General features: G+C 47.0%; 6 protein-coding genes across 6 annotated transcripts; 5 read left to right on the plus strand and 1 right to left on the minus strand.

Annotated features, from left to right (window-relative positions):
• Window positions 1–808: 808 nt before the first annotated feature.
• Window positions 809–2,083, plus strand: RhiXN_10979 (uncharacterized protein; the record flags this gene model as incomplete). The annotated part of the gene is made up of 6 exons (XM_043330794.1): window positions 809–1,024; window positions 1,083–1,256; window positions 1,315–1,423; window positions 1,489–1,682; window positions 1,742–1,927; window positions 1,988–2,083. The coding sequence occupies 6 exons, from the start codon at window positions 809–811 to the stop codon at window positions 2,081–2,083; spliced, it is 975 nt and encodes a 324-aa protein (XP_043186139.1).
• Window positions 2,084–2,520: 437 nt separating this feature from the next.
• Window positions 2,521–5,284, plus strand: RhiXN_10980 (DEAD/DEAH box helicase; the record flags this gene model as incomplete). Its single annotated transcript, XM_043330795.1, has 9 exons — window positions 2,521–2,646; window positions 2,708–2,768; window positions 2,818–3,029; window positions 3,078–3,276; window positions 3,329–3,910; window positions 3,945–4,074; window positions 4,165–4,450; window positions 4,498–5,004; window positions 5,063–5,284. 9 exons carry the CDS (start codon window positions 2,521–2,523, stop codon window positions 5,282–5,284), a joined length of 2,325 nt encoding a protein of 774 aa, XP_043186140.1.
• A 706-nt stretch (window positions 5,285–5,990) lies between these two features.
• RhiXN_10981 (batten disease protein CLN3) lies at window positions 5,991–8,724 on the plus strand (the record flags this gene model as incomplete). Its single annotated transcript, XM_043330796.1, has 15 exons — window positions 5,991–6,236; window positions 6,294–6,549; window positions 6,603–6,616; window positions 6,673–6,693; window positions 6,743–6,844; window positions 6,900–7,141; window positions 7,198–7,366; window positions 7,523–7,536; window positions 7,585–7,747; window positions 7,797–7,850; window positions 7,905–8,098; window positions 8,163–8,226; window positions 8,285–8,372; window positions 8,426–8,439; window positions 8,494–8,724. 15 exons carry the CDS (start codon window positions 5,991–5,993, stop codon window positions 8,722–8,724), a joined length of 1,872 nt encoding a protein of 623 aa, XP_043186141.1.
• Window positions 8,725–10,260: 1,536 nt separating this feature from the next.
• Window positions 10,261–11,386, plus strand: RhiXN_10982 (uncharacterized protein; the record flags this gene model as incomplete). The annotated part of the gene is made up of 4 exons (XM_043330797.1): window positions 10,261–10,431; window positions 10,485–10,739; window positions 10,799–11,155; window positions 11,207–11,386. 4 exons carry the CDS (start codon window positions 10,261–10,263, stop codon window positions 11,384–11,386), a joined length of 963 nt encoding a protein of 320 aa, XP_043186142.1.
• Window positions 11,387–12,802: 1,416 nt separating this feature from the next.
• Window positions 12,803–13,975, plus strand: RhiXN_10983 (uncharacterized protein; the record flags this gene model as incomplete). Its single annotated transcript, XM_043330798.1, has 6 exons — window positions 12,803–12,898; window positions 12,959–13,012; window positions 13,072–13,441; window positions 13,508–13,668; window positions 13,725–13,892; window positions 13,973–13,975. The coding sequence occupies 6 exons, from the start codon at window positions 12,803–12,805 to the stop codon at window positions 13,973–13,975; spliced, it is 852 nt and encodes a 283-aa protein (XP_043186143.1).
• A 473-nt stretch (window positions 13,976–14,448) lies between these two features.
• RhiXN_10984 (glutamate dehydrogenase (NAD+)) lies at window positions 14,449–16,116 on the minus strand (the record flags this gene model as incomplete). The annotated part of the gene is made up of 6 exons (XM_043330799.1): window positions 14,449–14,696; window positions 14,758–14,967; window positions 15,037–15,529; window positions 15,593–15,787; window positions 15,852–15,935; window positions 16,000–16,116. The coding sequence occupies 6 exons, from the start codon at window positions 16,114–16,116 to the stop codon at window positions 14,449–14,451; spliced, it is 1,347 nt and encodes a 448-aa protein (XP_043186144.1).
• Between the last annotated feature and the right edge of the window lie 42 nt (window positions 16,117–16,158).

A 16,158-nucleotide genomic window follows, 5' to 3' on the forward strand; every position in this document is an offset into this window, starting at 1 on the left:
CACGTTGTTCAAGCTGTAACCACCCAATCCCACGTGCGCAACAACCAAGCTTGCTATCCCTGTAAAAGACCCCTTCACTCCCAGATAATAAGTCAAACAAACCGCTAGTTTAGAGACAAGGAACGCGTCAAGTTATCCACAGGATTAGTCGTAGTTGAGACCAAGTGCTATTTTGGAAGTTAGGTAGTGCAATATGTTTACGTAATCCAATATCTTCCTCGTGACGTCGCTTTGCTTGATAAGTCCATCCATGACTCCATGAATGAGAGTGGAGGTTGCACCGAGTTTATTCTTCCCGAACTGCTTTACGATGTATTCAAGGTATGAAGTGCGTGAAACATGTCGGGCTACCTGACACAGCCTTTTAGCATGTTGAGCGGAGGGCCCATCTAGCTCAATGCTGTCTCGTTAATAAAACATGGTCCTCGTACGCCAGGGTCCGCCTCTATGAATGGATACAAGTATATACATGGCATAAAGGGGCCAAAAAGCGAGTAAGCACTATTCTCTTTTTAGTTTGATTTGGTAGAGGTGCCACTAACTTGCGCCCGAATAGGTTTGGACGATTCTGGAAACGCTAGGCAATGCTCCACATCTCGCCTTCCATGTAAAAGTACTGCGTAAGTATGCAGAGATTCGATTTCACGAGAATAACTTGATTAGAATCTGCCTAGAGCTACGTGATTTCCCAACACATCTGAGCTTCGACGAGCGACATCACATCATAAATCTGGCTACTCAGGCGATATCGAATTGTCTAAATCTCAGAAGCTGTTCCTGGACACGCGATGGTAGCTTATCAACCAGTATGATTCAAGAGCTAGCTTCATTGAATTCACTGAAGGAGCTCGAAATCAATGCGAAACCCGGTGCATTTGGTGCATGGGTCCCGGAAGACTTGCTTGGGTTCCGAAACCTACAAAGCCTGACACTAATTATGCCTGCACGATCGGTTGTGGAGCTCTTGCCTGCCTGGTGTCGCGAAAATAAAGATACCCTCGAAAGTCTTGTGATTATATGCAAGGTAAGCATTTAGGTCATATCGTCGTAAGATGGCGTTAATTGAGATGGCGAGTTTCAAGTCCGCGCCTTATCCCAATGATGATATCCTGCAAAGCATGCTACCTTCTTTACAAAATATACGCCGCCTCCATCTTGCTGGATGCATCAAGGTCACTGAACAGTCGGTCGGAAATATTCTAGCCGACAACTGCCGGATTCAGTCCCTAGCCCTCGAAACCTGCTCGCCACGTTTTGTGAGTTGACATTTGAACCATAGCCACCAGGTCATGACAAATCTGATTCACTTTAAAGAACATGGGCTTGTTTGCTTCAGATTGTGAAGCTCAGAAAAGACTTCGATTCCTCACCTCGATATCACTAACCGTGCCAACTTCGGAGGGGCTGATCAACGTCGGAAATGGTTCGGGAGCATCATACTGCTTCTCAAACATTCGCCCCTTGAATCATTCCAACTGTATGCGGGAGGTGGAACCGACGAGTTCATTTCCTACGAGGGTGTTGACCATGAAGCTATCAAAGAGCTCATCGATTTGCATGCGTCCACACTGAGACGGATAGGCATCCAACGGCTCATTGTTCCTCTGGAGTCAATGGCCTATGCATGCGAGAAATGCTCACAGCTAGAGGAGATCTTCGCTACGTTATGTGGCGTCGGCAGAGTAAGTACATCATTCTAATTGTGGCCAAGTCGAAGCGCTAACTAAACGCACGTGGCCAGGATGCCCTCGCGCAGGCACTGGTTGCCGGGAAGCGCCTTCGAAACGTGCATTTGACCTTAATGACTGACGTAGCTGGAGAGATGCGCCCACTCCACCTTCTCACAGCACAGGAGATCTGCCAACACATCGCTCGAAACTGCGGGGACTCGTTACAGCTCATCGGCTCTCAAACCAGGGTCTGGCAGGTGGGTCGGCTGTGCCAAATGAATCGTTTCAGAGTTTATAGGGCTTTTCCCCCTCCGTAGGTGACCAGGAGCTTTTCTACAGGGCAGACTGTCAGGACACTCGGACCTTACAGCGGGCAGCAGATTCCGGAGCAGTTCTTGATGATGAGAGCTTAAAGTGGCACATGGCCATCTAACTATAGCAGCAGTATCAATAGAATTGCGTTTCGGCCCGATCGATGGACATACGCGCTGTCATGGGTGCGGCTACATGGTTAGAAATCTGCTGCTCATCTCGTAACTCGACTTTCTCGGAGCTTTACGCATGATCGAGACTGCTTTTGATCGTGCATGCCCTGAATAGAAGCGATAGTTACCCAGGTCAGGATCAATTAATCTGAGACGCAAGAGGGGCAATCAACCTCTCCTTTTATATAAACTATTCAACTAGATACGTCAAATATTGAGCCTATGTACTTCGATACGTGCTACTCTAGAGCTTGTCCATGACGATCGACTTTCCTAGTAAGGAAAGTCACCTGAGGGGCTTGGTCATCCAAAATTTAATTTGATTTGTCTTCTCGACCACCATTGCCTCCAGACTCGGCAGAATCATGCCTCAACAAAAGACTGGCGTGAAAAATCCAAAACCAGGTAAAAAGCCATTATCAAAACAAAAGTCGAAGCGGAATGAGGAAAATGCGAAGCTTGAACAACTGGAGAAATTGGTGCAAGACTTTGTAGGTGCGAAAACAATTGCCATGCGTTTATATTCGTTAACGTGTATCCCACTACGTGAAGAATGCTGAAGCAGAGTACTCTTTATTCAATGACCTGCCTATTTCGAGCGGCACCAAGAAGGGTAAGTCCGTATGCTTACATAGCGAAACCTAGCTCATTCACATCATCAGGTCTTAAAAAGGCATTCTATACGAATATGACCGATATCCAGGCCAAGTCCTTGCCTATGTCTCTCAAAGGCCGTGATGTGCTTGGTGCGGCCAGAACCGGCAGTGGAAAGACTCTCTCGTTCCTAATACCTGTGCTTGAGATCCTCCATCGACATAAATGGGGACCCCAGGATGGATTAGGAGCCTTAGTGATATCACCTACCCGAGAGTTGGTAAGTTACTGCTGTGCAGTACTGTCGGCTATGCTGATTATGCTCAAGGCGATACAAATCTTCGACGTTTTGTGTGCGATTGGTGGATATCACACCTTCTCCGCAGGTTTAGTTATTGGCGGGAAGAACCTCAAGGATGAGCGTGACCGTCTATCAAGGATGAACATTTTGGTTGCAACGCCTGGGCGACTGCTGCAGCACATGGACCAGACAGTAGGATTCGAATGCGATAATCTGCAAATACTAGGTGGGTTGCCTAACCCAAATGCATGTGATCATCGTAACCTATATCTCAACAGTCCTCGATGAGGCGGACCGGATATTGGATATGGGCTTCTCTAAATCTCTCAACGCCATCGTTGGCCACCTCCCAAAAGGCCGCCAAACTCTATTATTCTCCGCAACACAAACAGATTCCGTCCAGCAGCTCGCTAGACTTAGCCTGCGAGATCCTGTCTATATCGGAGTAACAGAGGACGGCGCAGAAGGGTCTGGGGTTACTCCCAAGAATCTTGAGCAACATTACGCAATTTGCCCTCTCGATCGTAAACTGGACGCATTATTTGGTTTCATCAAGACTCATCTTCAATCAAAAGCACTCGTGTTCATGTCCAGTTGCAAGCAGGTTCGTTTCGTATTCGAAACGTTCTGCAAATTGCACCCTGGCATACCTCTCATGCACCTACACGGGAAGCAAAAGCAAACGAAACGCTTGGACATATTTCAGAAATTTGCGTCCTCAAAACATGCTTTCTTGTTTGCTACTGATGTTGCTGCTCGTGGCTTGGATTTTCCGGCCGTTGATTGGGTGCTCCAGTTGGACGCTCCTGAGGATACCGATACTTACGTCCACCGGGTTGGCCGAACTGCACGCTACGAACGTAAAGGTCAAAGCTTATTATTCCTATGCCCTAGCGAGGAAGAAGGCATGGTACCGCGCTCAAAGCCAAGGGAATTGCCATCCAGCCAATCAAAACAAGGAGAGTAAACTTGCATCGCTGGAGAATTCGTTGCAGAAATTCGCATTTGAGGATCCCGACATCAAGTACCTTGCCCAAAGGGTGAGACTTTGCTGTGGCTATTGTTAGCCAGCTAATCATTCGTATCTAGGCCTTTATTTCATATGTCAAATCAGTCTACTTGCAAAAAGACAAGTCATTTTTCAACTCGATAAATTGCCTTTGGACGCCTATGCAGCTGCACTTGGCCTTCCGGGCGCACCAAAAGTTAAATTCATCGACCAAGCGATGGCCAAAAACGGAAGAACGAATCTAGACAAACTCAACTTGCGATTGCCAAGTAGATGCCGAAGAAACAGTATAGAATCCGGGTCCGAGTCCGAGATGAGGACCAAAGGGATGATGACCTCCAGTGGACGCTCCGCTGAAACACTACCAAACAAAGCACAGGATGGGAAAGCGGTGGGTCGATCGCAAACAAATAATGCGATATCTAATTCCGTACCCAGGTGCCTATTGTACGAACCAAATACGATCGTATGTTCGAGCGGAAGAACAAGGTATTCTTTCGAACACTACGCGAAGCTTGTCGATCAAGAGGACACGATGCCGACCAAGACGATGATTTCATTACCTTGAAACGAGCCAATCATGATTTGCCTGACGATGAATCTCGCCCAATGCAGCAATCCACGCTTCTCAATAAAGTCGACCACGAGGATATCTCACAACGCAAATTAAAGATAGGACAGTCTAAGAGGGCGATGCTAAAATACAAGTCTGGGGGCACGAAACTTGTCTTTGACGATGATGGGGCAGCCCATCCCTTGTACGAAATGCAGGACGATGCTGTATTTGCACAGGAGGCTGGTGGAGACGTGATCGGTGCAGGAAAGGTATATGTCGACCAAGTGCGTACTAGGATGCGAGACGAAGATGTGCTGGATAAGCAAGAGGCACGGGAGAAGAAGAAGGAAAAGAAGAGGAAACGCAAAGACCGAGAGCAAGAAGCTGGAGTATGTGCTTTTATGTTTCTTTCTATTGCATCCAAGCTCATGGGGGTCGATGAATTAGGGAGGAGATGCTACTGTGCTTGGACCAGGTGCCGACGACGACGATGGATACATCTCTCCAGATTTTGATGATTTACTGTCCGATGGTGATGAAGATGATTCACCGGTATACCGACCCAACAAGAAAATCAAAGGTCGTGCGAACGTCCCTAAGGAGAATGAACCACGAGACATAGATGATGATGAAGCTCTTGCACTTAGAATGCTTCGCGGCGAAGCTTGACCGTTTTCTGGCGCATTTATCTGCGGAATCTCTCAGCCGGAACAATTGCACAGTAATTTCAGATAATTTATGCTTGAATTTGTTTTGGAGACGAGGCGCTCGGTCACATGAACAACCGCCCATTGCTTACAGTGCCATCTCCCGGAACAAGTTTTTATACCGAATCTGCAAACCTTGGACAACCTACTATATGAGAGTTAGTACACCTGGTATTGCACAGCTTGAATGTCCGCCAATCACATCCCACTAACAACCATCACCACGTCAAGCGCGATGACGGGGCCTGAGCTACAAGATAGATCATTAGAAATGTCTGAGACGGATACCACGAATAAGACTGCTAGTAGTCTTCGCCTGAAACTTGGCATTTCGTTCTTTTTCTTTGGACTTATGAATAATGGTGAGCCGTTTGACTCGTGGCGTGAACTTTGTTCAACTCGGGACCCGTCAGTTTTGTATGTGGTTATATTGTCGGCAGCCCTAGATCTCGTACCTCCCTCAACTCCCAAGGGAATAATTGCCTTTTGCAACATTGCACCCTCTTTGGTAAATCAGATCATCGATGCTTGATACGCCAATACCAGGTTTTCAATGACCGTGTTCCATTATGCCATAGATAGCAAAAGTAGGCTGGCCGTACTTCCTTCGAGGCAAGATCCGATACACTAAACGACTACTAAGTTGCTGTGCACTCAGTGTCACCGGAATGCTCATTGTGGCGGCTTTTGAAACCCTGTCGGCCCGACTCTTGGGCATCGCGTTTGCGTCTTTCGCCAGTGGCTTGGGAGAGCTTACTTTTCTACAACTCTCAACCACGTATCACCCGAAGAGCGTCGTTGGACATGCAGTTGGATATTTTGCCAGCGGCACAGGGGCCGCTGGGCTCGTCGGTGCCGGGCTATGGTGGGAACTCCGAGCACTGGGAGTTCGAGTAGGAGTTGGATTGTCAGCGGTGAGTCCACAAACGCCAGACTTGTTTGAGCCCATTGTTTTAAATCATTCACCCTAGCTCCTACCGTTTGCCATTCCCCTAACGTATTTCTTCGTGCTTCCTCCTCCCGGCGATTATACAACTGTTGTCGGCAGCGGAGTTGAATGGAACAATCCAGGGTCCGAATACACAGCACTTCCGGGGGATGATACCGAAGCCGAGGATAACACGCCCATTGGAGTAGCTTCTGCAGTCAATCCCCTACCGGGGCTTTCGTCTTCCGATAAGTGGCGTCTAGTTCGTCCTCTACTACTGAAATACATGCTGCCGTTGTGTGAGTCGTCATCCAACTATGTGTCAATTATCGCTAATACTCATCCTCTTTAGTCTGTGTTTATACTGTATGTTCTCTTTAGTGTTTTATTTACCTTGGCTAACATCTGATGCTGGAACAAAGTTCGAATACACCATCAACCAGGTACGTGGAGCGTTGGACTTCCTATGACATACGGTTTAACTCGTATCAGGGTATATCTCCAACTCTAGTCTACCCCGTTCCTGATGTGAAAGAACACCCGGTGCTAGGACGGATTGTAAAAACGTTGCGGGATTATTACCCCCTGTGGCAGGTAGCGTCATGCTATACTTTCATTTCGGTACATCCGATACTCAAATAGTATTCAGTTGATCTACCAAGCTTTCGTGTTTCTTTCTCGATCATCCATATCCCTGGGCCTACCCGCACTTCCCACTGCGCTTCTTCCCCTTCCGGCAGTCATCCAGGCGGTCATCATGGGAACTCTGGCCCTGGAGTCATCTACCGGCTTCCTCTCTGGAGGACAACCCGAAACGACAACACAAGGATTCGTTCTCCCAATACTAATGTCACTCATCGCTGTTGAGGGGGTCTGTGGTGGACTTGCTTAGTGAGTCAGAAAGTGCCTCCCACGTTGCGATGGCTAGGGTTAAATATTGATATCAGTGTCAACGTGTTTTACCGCGTGGGCCAGGATGGCGCTCAAAGCTCAAGCCTTGACGACCCGCATTCAAGGGAATTGGCTCGACAGGAGCAAGAATTTCGGATTGGGAGCATTGGTTTCGCAGATAGCTCCGGTATTCTGCTCGCATCATTGATCTCGATGCCGACCGAAGTGAGCCTCTGCCACACGCAGGTGCGACGTGGGAAGCTTTTGTGTAAAGAGCTATGAAGTGCAATGCTTATCCTATCGCTTATCCCTACAATCGGGTTGCTCTTCATTTGTAGCAAATTTACATCCACGCGTTAGAAACATCTGATAAAATCTCAGTCTGCAGCTGCGTGGTAGGCACTCCCCCCTCTCTCTTGGAGCTCTAAATACCGTGCCACCAGCTACACAAGCCTCCCTTCTATTGTCGATCCCTGGTGCCACGAACACAGCAATATGCGCGGGTCCGACTCTAGTAAGGTTAAGCATGGCATTATGAGTGGTCTGAAACTGGCCACTCATATTTCAATGGCATCTGCGACAACGTCATTCTACAATAAGACTGGGGTAGGTGTCTCGAGATACCACAACTGCGCTCCACCTTACGTTGGTTTAGCTTCAACCAGATGATAGCAGTGACGTTCCCGAGACTACTCGTAGTTTACTTGAGGTAAGTACAGGAAATAACGAGATAATCTACGTAAATTTAATGGCTTCCATGTAGCAAATCGTATCAATCGACGATCTCCAAGAGAACGCTCGTCATGCAATGGGCCGAAAAGATCATCAATCAATGAATCAAGACAAGTACTTAGATATCCTCTCCAAATCCCTAGGCCACTTCCGAGACCTCAGAGGGTTGACTTTCTATGCTGAGGATCTACGATCCATTTGGTCAAACAAAGAAATTCAACAAATGTCCGTCTCAAACATAATTTGGTTCGACAACTGCAATGGGCATGACAGCTTCTTGCTCTTGCAGCTTTCGTCACCAGCGCTGGAGCGAGATAGGTGGCTCAGGCTGGAACGACGCTCTCGTACCTCGGGTTTCAAGGGAGCTGTATCACGGATAAGCCCATATATCGGACAGTCCTTTGCCAATAGTCTGGCCACGCTCTCAACAACCTAAATGATCTGATGGCTCACGAAGAGATGGAATACGTCCCGCGAGCGATCAGCGATAAACAACGCCGTTGACTTTTGTTTTGGACGTTATCGATGCGGTACATAAGAATTTCCCGGCAGATTCGAGTGCCTACGTGAGCCCATACCATATGCATCCGATGTGTATATGCTAATTGTATTTTCACCAGATGTCTGTTGACCGTCTTTACCTTTGGGTGGTGATGGATGCACTCAATCAATACCATGAACCTACCGCCAAGGATGCCAGCAAGATAGCGGCCCAAAACAACAACCCTTATCGTATACTCAAACCACTTGCCCAGAAGAAAGGCTGTAGAATGATTGCAGAGAGAATAGGATTACAAGAAGTGATCAAGTTGGATGAATGGGAGCTCGTGGCCGAGTCCGAATACGCATAAACATAGTGAGTCAAGGGTGTTACCTAGGCTGCGTATTGATAATTGACAATGTTGACTAGCCATTTGACTCGTGTATGGTGCTTTGAACATGAAACTGCATGAATTGAAGTCTTCGGATGTGCCAAATAGGCAGTCCCACAGTATGGCGGTGTAAAGTAAAAATAATGACTTTCCTTCGACCAAACTATCTCCTTCGTATCCATGAACATTTCTGTCGTAATTCTTCTTTAGCCTATGTTTCTGAAATCTCCCAATGTATTGTATCAAAAGATTGTATCAAAAGATATTCGAATGAAAATTTGCCGTTCCATCTTTTGTTACATGGACCTTCATTAATTCATGCCTGTCTCGTAGAAGAAAATGGATACATGCGCTTACCAATGACTATGTTCGGACACATGCCTGGTTTGAATAGTACAGTTCGGTAAGTTATTATTGCTGAGAAACCTTTCGGATAACGAGGCAAGATTAAGATCAACACTAGCTACTCATAAACTTTAAATCTATGGGTTCTGGAGTTTTCTTGTGTTCAGGCAATCCATGATGAATGTACCTGGACTCTACCGAGAATTAGACACCGAACGAACTGGCTGTTTGAATTAAATCTCGTCGATCTGAACAAAGAAGCCTTTATGCTGTAATCTGTTCACTCAAGTAAGAGGAGATGTCATAGGGGAGCGGTGATTAACGTTATAATAATTCTCAGTTTTATCCGAGCATAAAAAAGTTGCTATCAACATCCAGCAGAATTTTGAGCGCATTGCATATAGAACGCAATACGGTATTCCTCATGAATCATTATCACACTCGCTATATATGCTTTCTTTTCATTCTACAGGGGCCTGAAAAATCCCGGAGCGCTCACTCACTCATAAAGGTGAGTGAGTACCTCGGAGCATCAAATATGACGCTTCGAAGTGCTCGTGGGACGGTGCGAATCTGGTTGGATCTAAGCGAACAGGTCCTCAACCCGAGCACTCTGGAGCGCTTCAGGGGTTTGGAGGTCCCCTTAGAGTTTATGCCACCTCTGCGAAACCAAACTTGTCAACAGCTCACATATATCCGGGTAATCTTGTGTGAGAATACTCTTATGGCAAGCCGTGAGCTTGCCAAGAAATTTTATAGAGCTCCCAAAGGCTTGATTGGCGACAGAAACCTCAGTGAACCTGGTGATGACACCTTATTCGCTACGGATGTGACCTGTCTGAACATGAGAGACCATCACCAAAGCTTCTCTGGTTATTACAGGTCATAAGCCTCCAGACAATAATCATTCGCCATTCCTATAGTAGGAATGATGGAATTGCCCCTATCATTCCGGTTTAAATTCCCCGAGCCTCATGGGCACCTGCTGGCACCGGGTCATGTTTCTCAATCCTGTGCTAGGAAGCGCCGTCTTGGGCTATACATACCCCATCTCTGCTATTTTGATTGTCAAATATTATAGCAACCGTCAACTGCTCGTTCATCCTTCGGAATCGTCTTCCAAAGCCGCTTTACGTGCTATAACACAGGCACCGAACCCAGTATTTAAGCATGGGGAGCAGCCGCCGCACACGGGATATTGGCACCTTCAGGGCGTCTAATACCAACCAGGAGCCTTCCCAGGCCCCCAACAGGCCATCTAGTGGGGTTGTTGCTGAATGTTTGAAGTCAATGCCGGAATTATGTATGGGTCCAGTTAGATTTATCGAAGAACATACTCCAGTGAGTCTGAAATCTATTATCTTAGAGATTTTGATGGGTAACGTCTATTATAGGCAGAGATCGATTCTATAATGCTAACCATTCGTAGCTGGCGCGAAAAGTATGATCTCAAGTTATTCGAGGATCTTCTAGGCCCAATCAATGACGAAATCATGACGAAAATGAAATATTGGACCCATACATCACCTATACTGATGACGAGAAATACCCACGGAGACCATTTAGACGCACAAAATGCGAGCAAGTCCACTCTAAAATTGTTTTTTCCTAGTTCTTCTGGACACTCCATTTTCCCGGACAAAGGCCTAGTATGAACGCGAGAGAAGTATGCAAGATGTGGGCGAGCTGTGCTACCAACCACTTCCAGTTAGCCTCATTTCAATGGTTCAAAGATACCGGGGTTGCTCGACATGAATACCTTCTATTTAAACTACAAAGAGGCGAAAGTACATCCCCTACTCACAAGGTTATGTGGTTGAGACTCGAGCGCCGCCCTAGCGCTAAGGCGGAGTCGAGCAAGAGAAAGCTAATGGGGAGTCTATGGGGGCAATTCATAGCCGATGACCTCATCACTATATCACCTCGACGCGAGGATTTGCTGCATCTAGATGGTTCTTCCCTTGAGCAAGCCTCAGCGACCTTCCACGAGAAACTCTCATTGCGCTACTTGCTCGAGGTTCTCAATATAATACATGGAGAGTCCCCAGAATATCATCTCGCGGGGGTGAGTCCAGGACACTGATTCTTACAGCGTCTGCTAACTATGAAGTTTCAGGCCCACTGTTGGTTCTACGCATCTACTATAGCTGAAATAGTGACTAAAAAGGTGCGGGTCGTCTGGGAACATGGTAGCATCTCACACTGCGATCACTGGATGTCCAAGAATATAGTCAATCCCGAACAATACACTAGGATTATGGATCGCGTGCGTCACTTAAGGGAATATCAAAACTGAACTACCGGCTATGCCCGCAAAGTTATTCAGGTTATAGATCATCTCCATGACTGATTTGATTAAAAGATTCCAATATTGTTCTTATTGTCTATTTTTACATATGCATGTATGAGCTTTCAACGACTCCCTTCACTTGTATGCTTTTATGGTTTCGATGTTGTGTCATGAATATCCTCGCTGTATTCTCGCTGTATTATCCTCACAATATGTATGCGCGCTAGTCCGCGATTGAATTTGAAACTTCGTCTTGATTTGCCCGTATTTGATCTCCCTAGTAATTCAAAATTGGGCCGTCATGTTCGTCCAATTGCAGCTGTGATGTCAACCGAGTACCCACAACTGGCCCTCTCGCAATGCCCGTTCTATAAGATACGATACGCCCAACTCGGAAAGTGCTATTTTCTATACAAATTCAACGAGTACCAGAGTTCCCGAGGTAACTCAGCAAGAATGTGTGGTTGAAATTTGGTGCAATGACTGAAATTAAAGCCAGGGCTGTGTCAATGTACCGGTGCAATTGTATCCAATCGCACAGTTACACAGCCCTTGCTTTAATCGCACCTCAGATTTTTCCTGAGAAGTTTATGATGATTCCCTCAGTTTCAGCTCGCCAAACGGAACCCAGCTCACCTGGGATGAACTTTGTCCACTCGTCCAAGTCTATCGCACCTCACCAAAGTATTCCTAGGGTGACGTGCAGGTAGCTCATCCATTTTCAGCCATTCTTTCTCGCCCATTGGCTGAGCCGATGAGCCAGTAAACGAGTTTTCTTCCGTTTCCTTACATCAAAAGCACATGTTTCAATTCGTTTCATGCCATTATCAGCAGACATCGGCGCCAATTCATTGTAATAGCAAATTGCACAGAGGTTCCCGAAGGATCATTGACGTGATGACGAACTTAAGTGTACTTAACCATGCCTATCAAGAAACATTGGCCGAATTCGGGGTTTTTGAGTGCTTTATATTGTAGACAATCTCATATTCACTACAAAACACCGTATGATACAGGAGACACCCGAAGTTTGGACTACACCAGGACTATAGCATAGTTATGTAAATAAGGCTCTACGACCGGAATGCGGAACAGGTCCGGTATTTGAAGGGCGCTGCCACCACATCAACTTCAAGTTAGCTGTATGGGTCAAACCCTTTGTGCCACTGGCTTCGCCTACCTCAAGCTGCGAGAAAAGCACCTCCTATCGGCCGCTTAATATCTATCTGATGATTGCTCTTCGTGACCACGTTTCCGACCCTCGAGTATCCCGCGTGTTTCGAGCGCCTTGGGTGAATTACAGCCCGGATGACCAGCACCCTTACGTCGTGGCGCAAATCTACTCTACCCCCTCATATAGAAGCTCGCATCTACAAGTCCATCCGGTCATGAGCCTTTCACCCTCCTTATCCTGCTATCACTATGGGTGAAAAAAAGTTGAAGCTCAAGTCGCAAACGGTACGGAACGTAGTACTTGGGGCCATTCCCCCTCTAGTGTATTTGCTTAATCCGGAAATTGTAAGTTGCTTACGAGGGTCCCACGTGTTAGTGTTTATTAAAGAATCATCCTTTCCATAGCGAAACGAATCTATTCCTCAGACTCCAAGCACTGGCGATTCAGATTGGGCACTGGTATGCTTCAGCCATGTGACCCTTTGGGTTGAATACTCATGATATATCTTTATACTCAGGTTACGCCTGTTACTCCCGCAAAGACTCATGATTTCCCCATTCTTCCCACGCTCACTTCGTCCTCCTCTCGGGCGCTAGGATCGCTAGTATCCGCATTCAAGGGCATCCCAAACACAGAAACTTGGCCAATGACGTCTCAGACTATAGGGATCTCTCAGATAGATTGGAGCGAAAAGGAGAGGCGCATATCTGTCCCCATTTCCCATCTTGACAAGGCTTGGGAGGCTCTGCCTGGTTCGGGTGGCTCTGTGAAGTCTTTGGAGTGGCTCCGGGATAGCCGTGGGGTGGGACACGAAAGTGTCGTGCTTGAGGTTGAGGTTGAGGGTGGACCACATCAAGTTTGGTACATTTGTGTGGAAAGGTACCCAGGTACGCATATATACTAGGCATTGCGAGGATAAACCCCTGAAAGCACGCCCTTTGTTCTTCTATCAGACGGAGATTTCGCCACAATATCCCCTACTAAAGATCGAGTAGTCCGCCCAAATTCGGTAGTCCGTGCTGAGCTAGAGTTCCCCGATCGGCTGTCTTTTTCATATGTTCTTCGTGTGTTGGACATTATTGAACGAGCCTCGCCGGGCTACTTCTTGGTTGGAGTAAGTCTATAAATTAGTTTTGAGCCACCCCATTCTAATATTATCATTATCTATAGCCTAACTGCTGGTTCTTTGCTTCGATTATTGTGGAGATGCTGGATATGGGTAGAGGACCGCATCAGACCAAGGCAGCCCGCTGGATCAGAGGGGGATGCCTCAAGTTGACCGATCACTTCATGACTAAAGAATTAAACTACAAACAACATTCTCAAATCGAGCAGCAGGTGAGGGCGTTGCTCTCACGTCCAACGAAGGCAGTAAGGCCAGGCAATTGGTGCAACATATTATTGACGTGCGGCTCTAGTAACTTCTGGTAAGTCAGCCTATTCAGCACGCTCGATATATTGTTTATGAACGAGTCTATTTGCAGAATTCAAGATTCTGGATGAATACCCTACGATACCCATTACGATCTCTTATTCAAACTTCATGACGTTTATAGCATTTATGATTAATGACTCTCATCGCTACTCTTATCCTTCGAACCTTATGGTTGGCATAATCTAGTTTGTATCATGGCATCCTTGTCACAGTCTTTCGGCGCTTTTCCTTTACCGTTCGATTTTATTGAAGCAACAATTGTGTACTGTATTCGACTGAGTTATTCTTCGTTTAGTGTTGTACTTTTAACTTGTAAATAGTGCATTGAATTTGGGCAAATGTAATCTACTATATCCCTACCGATATACAAAGCGACAAGACGGTATCAGGCACCAGCAGAAACAACGGAAAACTATACTTCAAAATGCAAGATAAATTAGAATCCCGTAGCTCAGACCTCTACCACCAATCACCATGGTCGCGCATGGCGTTGGCGACCTTGATGAATCCGCTAATGTTCGCACCGACGACCAAGCTAGGCAATCCCTCGGAAGTGCTATACTCCTTGCCAGTTTCGTAGCAAGCGTTGAAGCAATTGGTCATGATATCCTTGAGTTTGCTGTCAACCTCCTCGCTCGACCAAGTCAGTCGCTGCGAGTTCTGGGCCATCTCGAGTCCGACACGGCGACACCACCGCAGTTGGATGCCTCTACGAATCGCAATTTAGCGTCAGTGATGAATCAATGAATTTAAATTGAGGGGACGCACTTCCTGGGGCATACCACACCCAGTTATCTGCCTCGCGGGCAGCCTCGAAGACATCAATTGCCTCCTGGGTGCAACCCATGTTCGAGCCCTCTGCAACAAACTTGACTCCAGCAGCGACCAATGCCTTGGCCTCCTCGCCTGAGACCTCGTTTTGAGTAGCCGAAGGAAGTGCGATGTCTGCAGATCCAACTAGTGTCCATGGGCGCTTGCCTGGATACAACGAGCCATTCAGTCTTGAGTGGAAGAGGAAGAATGACTTGCGCCTCGCAGATTACTCACCTTCGTGGTACTCGAACCTGCCCTTTTCAGACGTGGCAACAAAGTCCGTGAGGTAGGCACGGTTAAGCTTGATCTGCGCGATAGCGGCAATATCCTCCTTATTGAACCCCTTGCCATCGACTGCAATTAGTGCACCCTTGGAATCGGAAAGCGACAAAACGCTCCCGCCGAGTTCCAAGACCTTGAGCGCTGCGTACTGGGCCACGTTTCCGGATCCGGAGATTAGGACTTTGGCATCCTTGAATGACGTCGGGTTGGGCGCCTTGGCGAGCATGTGCTCGACATAGTAGACGAGCCCATACCCAGTAGCTTCGGGACGAATAAACGAACCACCCCACGAACCGCCCTTGCCGGTGAGAACACCCGTGAATTCGTTACGAATCTTCTTGTATGCACCAAACAAGTATGCGACCTCGCGTCCGCCGACACCGATGTCACCCGCAGGGACATCTGTGTCATTCCCGATGTGTCGACTGAGCTCAGCCATGAATGCCTAACATGAAAAGAATGACATCAGAAATCGGAAACCGAGATTAAAACCAATTTTGAAACTCACATAGCAAAACCGGCGAATCTCATTGTCAGACTTTCCCTTGGGGTCAAAGTCGGAACCGCCCTTGCCACCACCCATCATCAAACCGGTAAGCGCATTCTTGAAAGTTTGTTCGAACCCAAGGAACTTGAGGATCGAGAGATTGACCGAGGGGTGAAGTCGAAGACCACCTTTGTAGGGACCGAGGGCCGAGTTAAACTTGAAAAAAAAAAAAAAAGCGTCAGAACGCTTGTGTTTACTTCAGTCCGTCGACTCGGCTGACCTGAACACGGTAACCTCTGTTCACACGGACAGTACCGTCATCCGCTTCCCAAGTAACACGAAACTGGATCACACGTTCGGGAATCTAAACAAATAAAAAGCTCGAGTTAGAAACACATAAGTGAAATCATTTCATTAATTAAGCTTACTTTAGCAACCTCCAAGGCACGTTCATATTCAGGATGCTTGGCCAAGAACGGGGCGAGCGTGGACGTAATTTCATTGACGGCTTGCTCAAACTCGGGCTCGGAAGGATAGCTGGACATGGTGTTATTGTTACTTTTTCAAAAGGGTTAAAGTGATTTCAG

Source organism: Rhizoctonia solani, chromosome 14 (genome assembly GCF_016906535.1).
Source record: "Rhizoctonia solani chromosome 14, complete sequence".
NCBI classification, from domain to species: Eukaryota; Fungi; Basidiomycota; class Agaricomycetes; order Cantharellales; family Ceratobasidiaceae; genus Rhizoctonia; species Rhizoctonia solani.